Source organism: Passer domesticus, chromosome 11, assembly GCF_036417665.1.
Source record: "Passer domesticus isolate bPasDom1 chromosome 11, bPasDom1.hap1, whole genome shotgun sequence".
NCBI lineage: Eukaryota > Metazoa > Chordata > Aves > Passeriformes > Passeridae > Passer > Passer domesticus.
In genome coordinates this window covers 17,049,883-17,065,641 of record NC_087484.1, presented here as the reverse complement: position 1 = coordinate 17,065,641, position 15,759 = coordinate 17,049,883, and the positions used below count along the sequence as shown (strand labels likewise).

Here is a 15,759-nt window from a genome sequence, read left to right as displayed (position 1 = left end):
AATGTCCAAATGAACCTCAAACCTCAGGAACATTTTCATGATACTCTGATCACCAGTGGTCAGTCCCAGAGATATTCTCTGTCAGCTCCCCAATGGAAATAATTAATTTAAGAAATGTCTCCTATGAGGTTAGTAGATGTAACTTGCAGCTACAAGAACAGCAATTAGGTTTTTTTTCTTGCCCAACTTGCTGCAAGTGCAAATTAACTTCAATGTCCACTTCAATTTTGGCCACCTTGTGAAATCTGACCACAGTAGTAAATGACCACAGTTACATTGCTTAAAGGCTGTTTTAAAATTTCCAGAAGCAGAATCTTTTAAATTATCCAGTTCCAGTCTTAGCTACAAGCACAAATTGACTACTTATACTGGATGTACACCAGTGAAATTACCTCACCCTGGATGCTACTGGCACATGACTCCAGCCAAAGAGAGACACTTGCCACTGCCAGGCTGCACTATTCAAAACAAGATGAAACAAATTTAGAAAAGAGTCAAATGTCACACATACAGATCACTCTGCAGATTGTGGGTGAAAACATAACCTAAAAATAAAGCTGCCTTTTACTTAGTGGTAAAGGCTTTCCTATTTGTAAATAAAGATGGTATTGTACCAAAGATGGGAGCAGCACACAGAGACTTTCTTTTAGACACTTGACTGTAAGCTTGAACTGGCACAAGAGCAAGAGCCAAGCAGAAGTTCATAATGTTGGTGTGGTTCCCCTCTATAAATCTATAGGAAAAAAAGAGCTTTGACAGTAGGGTCAGTTAAGAAGCTGTGAGTCTGACTTGTCTGTTCTTCTGAGCTTCCTTCTGTGTAGTCTTGGGAAAGTTATTTTATCTTCTTGCACATCTACACCCAGCTATGTCATGAGACTTAATTGTTTTTAAACTTCTTGTAGATATCTGATGGGGTCTAAAATAATACTGTACTCAGTCAATCTAACAAGGGCAGTTTCCCACATCTGTGCCACTTCCCATTGTGTGAAACAATGCTGTTTTCATACACAACAAATGCTCTGCTATCCATCACCAGTTGTTTCCTAGTCCCAGTGAGTTCCAAATATGCTGCTCCAGGCTATGGGTGAGACACTGAGCAGAATTTTCCATCTCATGCAGCAACTGATGCTGGACCATGATGTTACTTTTCTTTGCACTTCCTTGCAGCAAAGAGGGAAATATATTATTAATATCAGGGGGGAACATTTAGGTCCCCAAAGTGCAGGAAATGGGACCTTCAAACAACGTCTCAATTTCTGGTTAAGCTGACCCTGAAATGCTGGCTGCTTCACAGGGCAGTCACCAGTGTGTGCCCCCTGCTCTGCAGACATGGCAATTGCAGGGCACAATTCTGTGTGTGGAAAAGATCAGACAAAAAGAAAATACAAATGAAAGAACCTGTTAAAAACTTTAGAGCCCCCATCTGTCCAGCCAACACATGGCTCTTGCACCAAAGAAACATGAGCTGAGAAACAGGTTTACAGAGAGTTTATGAACTCTGGTTCATAATGGAACCATTATTATGGTAATTGGCTGCACTACAGAATGCTTCAAAGTATATTCCTGCCTGCCAAAAGGGCCTCCAGACTGCATCCCTCAGGGGGATCTAAAGCCTTCCTCATCTTAGTGACTCTTCCTTGGAGCACACAGGTGGTAAGGGAAGGAGGTTGGCTCATACATTGGACCGGGTGGTGTTGCTCCATGTGCCTCTGCCATGGAACCAGAACTTGGAGCAAATGTAAACTCCAGGTTAAAAAATTCAGACATTGAAAGGGAAGCAAAGAAGGAAAAAAAAAATCAGAAGAAACATGAAAAACCTGAGCAGAAAGGGGGAAAGAGAAACAACCATTTGCAGCTGGGGGAGAGCTTTGACTGAGGGACCAACCACAAGCACAAAAGGAGACCTGAGCTCGAGGCACCTCCTGTGCTGGGGCAAGACACAGACTGCAGGAGGACCCGAGAGACCCGTGGAGCAGGGCAGCAAAGCAGGAGGGTCATCAAAATAACCAGGCAACAAAGGTAAGGGCTCTTTTAATTCTAATTTGTGTGTTTCTGTATTATCAAGTAAATAGCAATGGTGGTTAGGCTTTCTAACAAAGCTTGTGTTATGGACTGGGCAGTGTTATGTGACTTCAACTCTTGAAGTAAAGTAGAAGCTTCAAACTGAGAGTTAAGGCTGTATGAAAGACATGTGCTAAAACTACTTGGACACACATGGGAAATCAGCAAGAAGTGCACACATTGTTACTTTCTTTGTGTAAGTCACACCAGAAGCTGAAGCCCAGGGCTCTAAAGCTTCAGTAAAGCCTTCATGCCAAAGGAGTCTTTCCAGAATCACTGGCAGCTGTGACCTGCAGCTTTTGAGCAGGAGTTCACCATAGTTTGTCCTGTCTGTCTGTGCAGTATCATCCAAGAATACCATGGTTGTGAAGAGCATGGTCTTCCCCAAGAGGCTGTCCCTGGTCAGGGAGGCACAACAGCCCACTCTGAGCAGGTGTGTTAGGAAGGGATTGTGTTTGCTGCTGGTGCAATTATGCTGAAAGGCTGCTCTTGTAGGTCCAACTGGTTGGTTGTACCATCAACTACATTGAGAGTCAAAATTCATTTAAGAATTGTAGTTTACTGTAACTTCTGTTTTAAGGATACTGGATTTATCCCTCTCGACATATCAAATCCTTTCTGCTCTGCACACAAATAAACTTCACCTTGAAATCTAGTTAGATTGTATTGTCCCTGCTGATAGAGACCCAGACAATGCCAGAGGAAGCCTGAAGGTCTAGCAGTGGAAATCCACCTCTTGATATGTCAGGTGTGTAAGTGGTAGTTAGGAGAAGGGGCGGGGTGAAATCCAATACACCTTCCTAAAGAAGGGATGCCAAAGCCAGCCCTGTCTAATGCTGACACACTACACGCAAGGGAAAGACAAAAGCTGCTTCTCGTGGCTGCAAGTAAGAATTTAATTTCTAATGTTCAGTGATGTAGAAGTAATACCTTTAATTAAAGCTTCTGTAGCATGTCCTCAAAATCCGTAATTGCCTCTCTGTATTCAGGCAACAGGGCCACTTTGATTGCTTTGGGGTAATTCTTTGGCCAATAATCCAACAGAGCATGTAGTCTTTAGCACATTTTCTGGCTAATTGACCCTCAAAGAGCTCCAAGTTCCCTGCACTCTTTGTTGTCAAACACCTTGCACAGTTTCTTTTCTCTACCTTACTCTCCCTTCCTTTCAAAAAGAAATAGATTAAAGTTGTATTATAGGCCTGCAGTTGCCCTAAGCCTTCAAACCCACTTGTTTGTTCCTGTAATTTGAAGGAACACTGGAAGCTGAAGCTTAAGGAGGTAACAGAGCAGAGCTTATCTGGCCTCAGTAGCCTTTCATCTTCATTCTCCTCCCTTTAGTGACTCCAGCTGCCCTTTCACTACCTCACCCCAACTCACCTGGGGAAGTATTTTGCCTGTGCTACACTGGATGGAATTTAGTTTTGTGAGGTTAGATGTTGCTTTTAGGATCAAGTTCTTCACACTTTTGACAGATTTCCTTCTTTTGGCAAAAAATACAAATCAAATGCAGAGTCAAGGGGCACTATCAGCCCAGGCAGTGTGTTAAAAGGCACCCCCCTTTTTCTGCCCACATACACAGAAAGGCTCCCAAAACCTTATGCAAAATCAGATCTTGTCATGGAATGATTTACCTTCAGCTAATTCTCAAAATCACAGACATCTCAAATCTTCCACGATTTTTGGAACAAACTGAGATACCAATTGTTCTCATAAGTTGCACCTTGTCAGCAGATCTTCTCCCTTATATTCTCAAGCCCAGAAAAACTATTTTGGGATCAGTGGGATAATTGTCAACTTTAGTCTCTTGATTTGTAAATCCTGACTAAAGCTGTGCCAGAAAGACTGCCATTTCCTCAGATCACACCTAACTATAGTGACACATCAGGAAATTCAAATTAGTACAATTAAATTTAAGGCATGTGCCTTAATTACCCCTCTCAAGAAAATAATTAACACTTGACCAAAATCACAGAATCAATATCTGTGTGATGTGAATGAACATGTCCTTGTCTAAAGGGCATCTTTCATTCTGATCTCTTCCTCTGTTTTTCCAAAAGCCTCCTCATACAGGGCAGAGCAGAACAGGGTAAAGTGACAATCAATTATTTACCTGGACTGCTACACTGGATATCCAAAAATAGAATATTTGAGTCCTTGTGCAGACAGGAAGGCTGGGAACATGGAGAATCATCCACAGATTTGCAGGGGTCAGTCAGTAAATCATCTTCTCCTATTGCAACTGAGTCAATGGCTGAGTTCCTATTAATTTGTATTTCAGGGAGGGTGTGAGGAAAACTAACCTTTCTATCTCATAAGAACCCTCATATACAACCCTATAAGCTGGATTTGTTTTCCATTCTTGCTGTGGAGTGTCCCAGGAGCTTTAACAGGGGTGTTTGGTGTTGCTGGATGTCAGAAAGTGGTTCAAGAATGCTGTAGGTTTGAGGCACCTCTTTATTCACCTGTGTTATCCTCGGGATTACAGCAGCCTCAGACACTTAAAATTGTCTGGGTAAAAACACTGTGTTCCTGCCTTTCCTAATGGAAGGTAGTACTTGGGTGGATGCTGAAGCTAAGGAATGCAGGTATTTGGGGTTCTCTTATTAAATACTGCATGCACAAAAAGTAGGAAATCTAAAAAAAAATCTATCACATTCAATGTATTTCTCTAGAAATCAGTATTTGTGTATAAAGCTCAAAAACTTGCCTTTGTGGGGCAGCTGTGAGAAACAGCAACTCTCCACTGGAGTTTAGTTGCTTTGCAGAGTTACCATTACACAGCTAATCTTTGCTATTAGGCTGGTTTATCTGATTTATCCAGATTTATCTGAAACATTATACTGTGTCTAAAAGTCACAACCTAAGCTGATATTATGTCACAGCTATTTTGTCTATAAAACTAAGGAATTCCTAATTCCAAATAAAGCTCTCTTTTTAAAAAAAGAAGTCTTGCTATTTCACTTGAGTTAGAGAACACAAACTTTTGAATATTAAAAAACTTAATTTATTTGTGTCCCATGAGTGTTTTAATCACTCTTTGGATATCTAAAGGAATGATTCATCCCTGCAAACAACAGAATCTGTCAGAAACTAGGAAACAATAAACCATATGCTTTCTGGCAGGGGGTGTAACATACCCTGTGTGCTCAGCAAGGCAGCAGGTTTTAGCTTGTTGGGCTCTGCTTTCATACAGGCACTAGAGAATAACAAGAACCAGCACTAAGCCAGGCTGCAAGTCTACTTTAGTGTGTCACATTTGGTTTGCATGTTGTTTAATCACCCCTGTCCCAGACCAAGCTGCCCTCCTCTCCCAGTGACTTGACTGGGATAACCAAGAGGCACCTCATGCTCTGCTTTCACAGCTCCCCCATTCCATGCCTTTCACAAAGTGACAAAATGGGAGGGAATAATACATCATTAAACAATCTCAGCAGTCACTGCAACTGTTCATCACTTAGTTTTAGCAACTGAGGCTTATGTTGCAAAGCAGTGCCTCGTGGCTGAAGCACAGTGGCTCTAGCAGGAGAGAGAGAAATGCCTGAGCTGAGGGTGAGCTCAGCATTTCTCTGTGAATCTGTTCTTTCCTAACACATGTACCACAAGCAAAGGTAAAGCCAGTTCCTCCACTGTGGGCAATAGGTATCTTTGAAGCCTGCATTCACACTGATCTAAACATTTGAGGCAATGTCTTGCAAATTCAGGTTTAAAATGTTACTGCAGAAATAAAAAGAAAAAAAAAGATTAAATTTGAAGCACCACCCCTCTGCCTTCATATCAAAGTTGAAAAATCACACCGGACTGGAGAACTGCTAAAGTATAAAATTGACACGCTCACATTTGGTGGCATTAATATCAGTATGGTAGTGAAAATGAAAGGAGATACAGCCACAGCAGGCTGAGCAGATGAGAATGGAATTGAAATATGGAGCTGTAGGGATGGGCAAATGTAGCATTTCTTCAGAGAAGCCAGAACTTCACCCTGAGCTGTGCTACTGCTGCTCTTTCTGCTACTGCCTTGGATGAATAATTTCTTTTATAAAGAAGGCTTTGCAATACTGAAAATATAGTCGATGATTAAGAAATAATTTTCTATTAAAAATGTAAGAAGTTGGAAACAGGAAATTGAAAAAGGAAATTACCTAAATGTATAATTATACACTGCAAAGCTGTGCCAGACATTTAAAATTCTTGATGCAAGGAAGACTTTCATCTGTTAAGACCTGCTATGATGTGTGATTAAAAAAGATAGTTGCCTTTGGGGGGCAAAACCAAAGGAATTAAACTCTGAAGAGGCCTCTCCAGTAAAGGAACAGCAGAAGAGCAAAGAGTTGTCAGGGTGAAGACATTAACATCTTGAGCTCAAGGAACACAAATTCCAGTGATTTAGATGGTTCTGGTCGGCAAAAACTGATAGAAAATGAAACCCATTAACTGTCAGGAGAAATGCTACTACTCCTTGGAGCATGCCTAACCTGTCAGAATAAAATGCAAAATGGGAAGAAAAATATTGTAGTCTTTAATAGTTAATACTTGCAAAAAGAGGCACTAGAAGACAGCTTGACAGTAGAAGATAGCTTCTGTCTCTTTCCAAACTGACTTGACACCTTTCCTCACAATTTTTTTGCTGTTGCCATAGATTCTTTTCCCCCCCTCCCACTACAGGACACACAGTTCTAAATGAGTCAATTAAAAGGAGTTTCTCTTCTAAAATAATCTTCTGGATTTGAGAAACGAATACTTTCTTTGTTCTCTAATTGAATTTCTTTTATTTCATATGTGGGGAAAAAAAGTGTGTCAAACATAATTTGGTGATGAAAGTTTAAAAGACAAAAAAGTCTAAACCTGTCAAACCTTTTATTATCCCATGCTAAAATAATGTACTTTAACTCACACACCTTTCTGGGGATAAGGGTTGATACTTGAAGGGTATAGAGAAAGAACATTCAAGAACTTTAGATAAGAGCTGAAGTGACCACAGGAATGGAAAAAGCCCTTTTCAAACTCACTTCTGAGAGCCTCTTTTTCATACTAAAAATCAACAGTATAATACAAAGCTAAAGAAATGAGACCTATTTCTAAAATCAAACTGGGTTTTGCCACAAATTCTGTGCTGCCTGGCCTACCAGCATCACTTCCAACAGAAGACACCTCTGAGGTGTCCAGTGCCAGAGTGTGCTGCCAAATTTTGATAAACCCAAGTATTTGGAAGTACTCCAAATACTGCAGACTCTCACTTTGGCTACATCAATAATATAGGCAACCCTCTTGTTTCACATCTTTCCTGGGTCCTTCCTTGGGTATTAATGGAGTTAAAATTGAATTTGAGGCATTAACACCAGAGTGGGAAGATACTTGATAGAACAGAAATAAGTTTGGCACAAATTTATAGGTATTTAGTTCCTGTAAATCTGAAGACCTGTATTACAGAAAGGAGAGAGAGAGACCAGAGATAAAAGACAATTAAAGGGACGTAAAGCAAGCAGCCACACCCACTTTATTAGATAATTTAATGCAATTTTGAGTTGCTAGAACTGTCATTCTTCATGTAACTAAGTTTCCTTGATGCTACAGAAAAATCTCTTCTGGAGGAAAGGATGAGAAATTAATTAGATCTCAAAGTAGTGGCCAACATTGGAAAAGCAACAAGAGCTAGTGACAAACATCCAAGTTTGTGAGATAATTTATAATTAAGCCATTTTAATAATCACTGCTGGCACTTCTGAAACCTCTTGCAGATTTAGGGTAATACATTTAAAAGTACTAAAATCAGTCAGGTTTAAAAAATAAAAAAACACCTGTTCTTACCTCTTACTATTAATTCATTAAGCTGTCTGGGAGGTAGGAAGGGGACTAAACAGAGAAACAGTGGGTGATCTTCAAGAACAATTTATTTGATAGATGAGTACTAACAGTTTCATAATAAAAAAAGAAGAATGTTTTTGTCCAAAAAACCCTATCCATATTTAGTGCTGAAATGAATGTGGTCAAAAATCAGAATGTTCCTTAGAGACAAAAATGAAATAATTTGCACTTCAGAAAATGTGATTAATGACAGTGGCTGAAATTCATCAAGGAACTGAAAAAATTAGGAAAGATTAATTACTGGCTGCAGTAAAGACAGCATTTAAAAAAGACTTGAAGATATTGGAAACAAATTGTAGGTAGAATACTTTAATTTACTAACAAGACTGGCTAAAGATATAGAAGTGTTTTAAGTTTTTAATCACTATTTATTTTCATCTGGGGTAGGGAGGAGGTATTACTGAGTAGAGTAAGGTGTTGTCCAATGCACGGAAAAAAAGAAGAATATGTCTGGTTACATCTACCAGGATGTTTCTAAAACACCAGGAGTCTCAGGCATCAGAATTGTGGTGCAATTCTCAGAGCAAATATCCTGTCTGCTCCTGTTAACCTGGAGTTCAAATACTGGGAATTCAGTAGTACTAGAAATATGTTAATATGGTATTCCAAGGTGGATGATCTAAGTTGATTCTCAGTGTTAAAAAAAATTGTGGGGAATTGGCAAAAGTGAAACTAACAGGAGTGGCATACAGTGAATTACCAGCTGATGTGGTTTATTAACAATGGATTATCCACAAACTTGTAATTTGAAAGACTGTGCAATGGCACCTACAAGAATGCCAGTTAAGTGGACTAAGAATTGTCTGATATGTCCCAGTATGTCAGAAATGATATTTGGAGGCCTGGTAAAATTGGCACATTTCCTTCAGTTATCTATGAGTAAACAGACAATTATTGACATTTGTGACCAATGCAATGGCTGCCAAGACAGGCAGCTGGAAGGCCAGGATTGCCATTAAGAGCAATCAAGCTACAATTTCTTAAAATAAGGCAGGTATTAATAATGCCAAGCTCAATATAGACACTAAATATCTGCATATAGTTCAGTCTCCCAGTTTAAGCTGATCACTAGAGATAGATGCTGCAGCTCAATTCCATACCTCTATCTTGGAATTTGTCCCAGACTTCCCTCCTCTTGTCTTGTGAATTGAGGTTCATGGTGTAAATCTTCTTTTAAATTTGTTTATTGTGTAATTATTACTATAAAAGCCAATGTTTATTGATGTTCTTAGTTATGGAGCTAACTATTACACCTCTAATTTCACAGCTGAACCTTACTAAATGGGAAGCTATTACTATGATTTACTGTGGAATTAAAATTTTCTACACTTCACCACACCTTTCATTTAATTAAATAAGGGCAGTAAAAAGAAGGGAGTGCAACTTCTTCTGTTTTGGTTTTTATTTTAAAGACAACTGTCAGTTACTGAATGAAGCAAGAGTTAGTATGCATTTACTATGTACACATTCACACTGAACACAGGCTGACTTCCCAGCTTCCCAGAATGAATGGCATGAACATTTAGTTAAAAAAATTAAATTAATAAATTCAAGAAGTAGCTGAAATCCCTGAGAATCAACACTGTAGGAAAAGGAAGGTCATGTCACAAGCTGACTCTCTTTATGGGTTGCTTGTTTTCATGAGATTGCCATTCCAATTTTGTCATGGAGGACAGTGGGGCAGACAGGGAGGAGTAGCCATGCACAGATTCTCTGTAACATTTTCTGTCAACCTGTCAAGTTGTTTCATTTTGATTAAATAGGGATATTATCTTTCCTTTTCAAACAGTTTCTGCTCAGTTAAATTCCATGTGCAAAGTATGGAGACTCCTGAAAGGTACTGCCAACCCAGGGGTTTCTTCCTTAAACAAGGGACTCTTAAATGTTACATTAGGACTGAAGTTAATTACACCTTCCACTTCACACCACTCCTTTGAAGACTGTGATATATAATCCACTGGCAGGATTTCCTAAGCCTTTCTTTATTCTTTTCAGCCTAAGTAAGGCTTTACTATGGACCCAAGCCCCATGATTAACATCACCTCCTGATTGTTGTCCTGATCTCTGGAAGAAAATTATCACCTCAGATGGTCATGCAAAAGCACAAGATCACTAAAATATTGCAGAAAACACTGAATAAAACTTGAAATTAAGAATATCTTCCCATATAATAACACCTCTAGTTTGCAGTTCAAGGGAATTGAAATCAATGAAAGTGAGCTAAAAATTAAATAATTTTATGAAATTACCTGAAAACACACAACTAAATTTGTTTCTTTCTACCTGTATTTTTATATTTTAAAAATTATTTACCTTCTAATCATACACATCCATACTGATATTTACATTTTAATAATGGCATGAAATGGTTAGGTCTCAAAAATTTTATGCTTTTTTTATTATGGAGCACATGGAAGTTTGAGGATTGATCATTTGATTGATCATTGATCTTTTCCATCTATATTTGATTATGGATGCCTGTGCCATAAAACGAAGAGAAAAACCAGAATGCTTTTCCAGGCGAGTAGGATTCACTGTCAAAAAGGTAATTCTGTGCATTCTTGCAAATGTCAAGCAATGGGGAGCATTTCAGACTTCTGTCTTTAAATCTTTAATTTTGTATGTTTAGTGGCAAAAAAAAGGTTCCATTAGTAACTTTTAAGAAAGTGGAAGGCATTGAGTGTCAAATGTGTGTTGAAATCCTCAAATTCAGTCAGTCAAAAGCCTCTCTTCCTTAAGGCTGCTGTAAGCAGCTCTTCTCCATTTATTACCTGGCTCAGATTACACCAAAGCACAGTGCAAAGGCCAGGGGAACATCACAATTTCACCCATATTTTCTAGCATCTGTACTGCTTCTCCCAGGTGTTGCTGGAGAGGCAAAACCACTCTGACCTTAGGGTCAAATCTCAGGGCACTGAGGTGTTGGCAGGACAGAAGGAGCTCAAATAACCTCACTGCACATATGGACCAAGCAGGACTCCAGCACAGGCATTTCATTTTCCAGAGGGAATTTGGAAAAGTGTCAAATATGTGCCCAACATATCTCTATCTGTTCTCTGCTGCTCATTTAAAGCTCGATTTTATTCCCTGTATTGTTTTTCAATAATCAGTGGAATTATTTCAATCAGTTACACAAGGAGTAAAAATAACTGGCCTAAACCCTACCTTTACACTGTGTTGCTTACAGATCTCAAGCTTTAAGATTATGGACAGAGACAAAACCTGTAAATCTCTCTAAATCAGCGCCCTAGTACTCACTGTACAAATTTGAAATTTGGCACAGGCAATAAAACAGCTTGGTGCAGATGCCTCTAAAAATCCGTGCCATGTGTAATGTCCTGATTTCAAACCTCTGAAGTAACTGGCACTGCTCTTATGACTTATTTCAGTATCCTGAGGTCTCTTTAAGATGTTGCAGGGTATCTTTGTTTCACTGAGCAGTTACCTTACCCCATCATCTGCTGGCATCTCCCTCACACATTCTTAATTGACAAATTGTGAAGCAACTTTAAAAAAACCAAAAATAACAAACAAATAAGCAAACCAACCACTAAAAAACCAAAACAAAATTCTCCAAGTTACTCTGACTTCCAACCATCTCTGCAGTGAAGGTCTCAAGCTAAGCTGGTGCAGTGACACTGCATTTGCTATGGCACCAGAGTATCAGCCACCTGCATTGATAGCAAGGTTAAATTCCAATGTCAAGACAACTGCAAGGAATCCATGTCCCATCCCAGGAGAGTTCTGAATCACTGGTGAAACAGAAAGTAGTAGAGATGCTTTTCTTTTTTTTTCTTTTCTTTTTTTTTTACCAAAAGCCACAAACTGCTTGTAATATATTGCACATGACAAGGCATAATCCACCCTCTGCACTAAATGTGTCATGAAGTAGAATGCAGGGATTTTGAGTGAGCATTGTAAATCTCACAGCATCAGGAATACTGAGCAGCACTAATATCTAGAAATAACTTCTTCCCTGTGTTAGGATTATTGCTGAGGCCTTTTTCCAGTTTCTTGACATCAGCTGTCATGTTACAACACAGAATATAAAACACCTGTAAATATTTTTCAGTACTAAAGTAAACTCTTGATATGTCTATTCAAAAACCAGCTACAGAAGAGTTTGGAATAGGAATAGAACATTTCAGTTTGACTTCAATGGCAGCTGAGTACCCAGCTCCCAGAGGCTTTTCTTAACTCCCCACTACCACACCCCCCTTCCAAACAAGAGGCTTTGCTATTACATCTTCTGTACTTGATAGAATTAGAACAGAATTATATTAAATATTCTACTGGTCAACCTGGGCATCCTATTAACAATATTCTAACAAGCCCACTGAGAGTCTGCCTAAAAAACACTGAGCAAAACAGTACTTTCTCAAAAAAAGCATCAATATGTCTGACACAAGTGTGCACTGAAGTGCCAGAAGACCACTTAGCTCAAATGTTCTGTGTGCCATCTTGGCAGCACAGGGAGACACCTAACAAACTTTCATTAAAGTTCTATGAGCAGCAGAGTTAGGTCAGGCTGCCAGGGACCCTGTGTCAGTGCCACTGTTCCAGGAAGAGCAGAATGGAGGCACTTCTTCAGGCTGAGTCAGTTTGAGTCAGTGTCTCATATCCCTGAACACCACTGCATGACATGTAAATAGAATCACAGCTGCCATCCCTGCAGCTGTGCTTTTCTATTCTGTATTTTCTACACTGTTATTTTAGGTAGCAGAATAGATGAGTTGCTGCTGCTGCTCTTTTCCATCAACCTGTATTCTTGCAATGAAGGAATCAGGTCAACCTGCTTGCTTTCTCTTTTACATGTACAGGCACATACACAGAGGACATTCTGCATTTATGGATGTTATTTTTAATTCATGTGCAGCTCACCCTGTATGGAGAAGGAAGAGGGCTGTTATACAACTACCAAAGCAGCAGGGTCAGTCTCAAAGATAGCAGCTCTTTGAATCAAAGATATATAAGCCATATGGCTTTACATGAATGTATAAATAAAAGGTGCCTATAAGAAAAAGCTATAGATAAAGATAGAAACTAAAAGATAAGGTGTAAGAAGTTGCCTTTTCCAGGCTCTGTTAGCCAAGGAGAATACAGTGGGTGTCTGGTATATTCATCAGTTCAGTGAATTCCTATGTACCCTATTGCCACCAGCAGATTAAATCATTATAAACAGCCCATGAAGCTCAGGACATATGCTATATTATAAGTTCCCTTAAAAAGCTGTGAACTCACAAACTACATTAAGCTACTCAGGGTAGCTCACACAAAGACAGCAATCCCATTTTACAATCAGTGAATGCAGACAATGCCTTTTCACTATTATTCCATCATGTTGCAGTATGACAGCACATATAATAGTATTAATCCTTAGTCTCTACTGCTGAGAAGAGACAAAAATTCTCCTCAGATTGTAGAGGAACATTTGAGTTCCACAACAACCTCTGCTGTACACTGTAGTTTTTTCTTCCTTACCTTCAGCTGCCTTGATGGTGTAGCCATTCTCTTCATTTGGTGGTACTTCCAGGACCTGCATGACTCTGTCCAGCAAACCATGGATGATCTCAAAGCCTGGGCTTTTGTTGTAATAAATAGCACATAAATGTCTGTAGTTTCTTGCCCCTACATCTGCAAAGGAAGGAAGCAACTATGTTACCTGGGAAACTTTATCACACTTCTAACTTTGTATTTTGCATCACTTTTCTTCTGCTGTCCCATGTGGCTGAAAGGAGAAATAAGTATGTAAAACGGTTTCTTTGACAGACTGCCATGTAGCCTCAGGAAATAATGGAATGACTTTAACCCACTGGACTCTCACAGTCAGAAATGTAAAGAAAGATTTAAAGTAGCCTATGCCTTAAGCAGGAAAGAGGGTTACTATATACAAGGATCTTGTGTGCAATGACAGGTACCAAGCATAAAGCTAAGTGGTAGAAAAATTTAAAATAGACAAGCCAAAATGTAAATACCCAGCATGCATGGAGAAGCTTGTAATGCTGGTGGCAAAGCTAAATCTGTCAGGAGCTAAACAGGAAAACATTTATTGAGTGACCAGAAATACACAGGTTAAAACACAGTAAAACACAGGAGCAGAGCCTACATACAAGATGCAAGCTCAGCCTTTTTGAGGCAGAAATCATTCAAAACTTCTAGGGCTACTCAGTACCACAGCTGCAAGTTCTCTCATCAGTCACTGAAAGCTGAAGTAAGTCTGCAATTTGTCACTCAATGTTTTTTTCCTGTCATTATAATAATGTACAGAGTTAAATAATGCTGGAGAATCCAATCCTGAAGTTAAAATGGCAACACAGGAAAGTCAAGGCTGCAGGGGAAAAATATCAATAAATGCAGCATCTGTTTTTGGGTCTGAGCACTCTGGCTGCTCTCTGTGTCACACGTGTCTCTGTTTCCCAGCTCTACTAAGATACCAACAAGTAGTACAATCTTAGATGGTCAGCAATTTCTTTTCATGTTATACTGAGCAACAGAATAGAAAAATATTTTTCCTTCCCTAAGACAGCATGTTCTTTCGACTAGAGGTTCAGTAGAATGGTTTCTTTTTTTTTTTTTTTTGCTGCCATAATTAGATAGAAGATTTTGTGACAACTACCTGAAATTTAATTTTATTATGATTAAGATAGTGGTGCTTTCAGACTAGAGTTCTTAACTAAAGCATCATAAATAAACATACACAGCATTTTTTATAACTCATGTTTTCAATTTTAGGGATATTTGGTAAAGGAAAGGTTGTTTTTTTCAAGTGTTATAAAACTTAGTCCTTTACAGAGTTCTATTACAACAGAGGAAGTTCATTCACCACAAGTGATAGGAAGGAAAAAAGATACTGGGAATTGTAGGCAAAAGCTGGCAGATGTTAGAAATGCTTCAGTTCTTTGTAAGTCACTTAAGAGCTCTCATGTCATGCCATGAAACATTTCTATTTTTCAAGTGAGCTTGCCAAGTATGTCAACCCAAATTATACATAAATATATATATGTGTGTATATATTTCTGAGACTTCAAAGCACTTCCTGGGGATGCTGCTGAAAAACAATCCAAAGGATGGGCAGCTGCTTAGGAATATGTGAGCCAGAAGAGTGCAGAGGAACATAAAGCAACGTTGTACACTGCTCCCTTCCAAATCAGAGCTGCTTCAGAAAAATGACCTGGTGATCTGAAAAGGGACACCTGCTCGTGCAAAGTTGTCTTTTAGCCTCCCAAACTATTTTCTGCAGATAACAACATTTCCAGACAGTTGGAAATATGCTTCAAAAGGTGGCAGCAGCTGTATTCACAGATGATGTAAATTGTGCTACCATAAGCTTGCCAGATTCTCCAAGATCACTGGTCAGAGGTGATTTTCTAATGGATTAATTTCTTTTGTTGTGGTGAGAAAAAGGGTATTCTCTCTTAGGCCTGGTGGTAAAGGTGCTGAGTTATACCCTAAACTAGTGTAACCATCCTACAGAAGTGATTACCTAGTGCTACAAATTACCCACACAAATGCTGCACAACATATTCAAAATCAGCATGTTTCCTTCTGCCCTGAGAAAAACCATTTTTGCTCAGATTTGGTTCCATTTAGTTACATTAAATCTGTCACACATTTTGATAATTTAATACATCAAAACTTTTTCAGGTAAGTCTGAAGAGAAATATGTTCAGTACACCTTAGTAAGCACAAGTTCTGTGTACTTTATTAAAGCCCAGAGTGTTTAAAAGAGCTAGGTTCATTCACACATGGATCACTGCAAGGTACCATTCAAATACAGTTAATGTCAGTACTCTATTGACCCTACTTTTGAAATTATTAATTGGGAATTCTGCATGC

At 39.0% G+C, this 15,759-nt stretch overlaps 1 protein-coding gene and 1 long non-coding RNA gene across 2 annotated transcripts in view; one reads left to right on the top strand and one right to left on the bottom strand.

The window, feature by feature from the left end:
* The window catches only part of FARSB (phenylalanyl-tRNA synthetase subunit beta), a 35,612-nt gene that overhangs the window by 1,391 nt on the left and 18,462 nt on the right, over positions 1-15,759 (bottom strand). The window contains exon 16 of the mRNA XM_064385993.1: positions 13,405-13,557. Within this exon, the coding sequence (XP_064242063.1) occupies positions 13,405-13,557 (153 nt within the window). The remainder of the gene's footprint in view (positions 1-13,404; positions 13,558-15,759) is intronic.
* LOC135278991 (uncharacterized) overlaps positions 1,806-15,759 on the top strand; it is a 31,538-nt gene continuing 17,584 nt past the window's right edge. The window contains exon 1 of the long non-coding RNA XR_010346356.1: positions 1,806-2,019. This is a non-coding gene — a long non-coding RNA (uncharacterized LOC135278991). The remainder of the gene's footprint in view (positions 2,020-15,759) is intronic.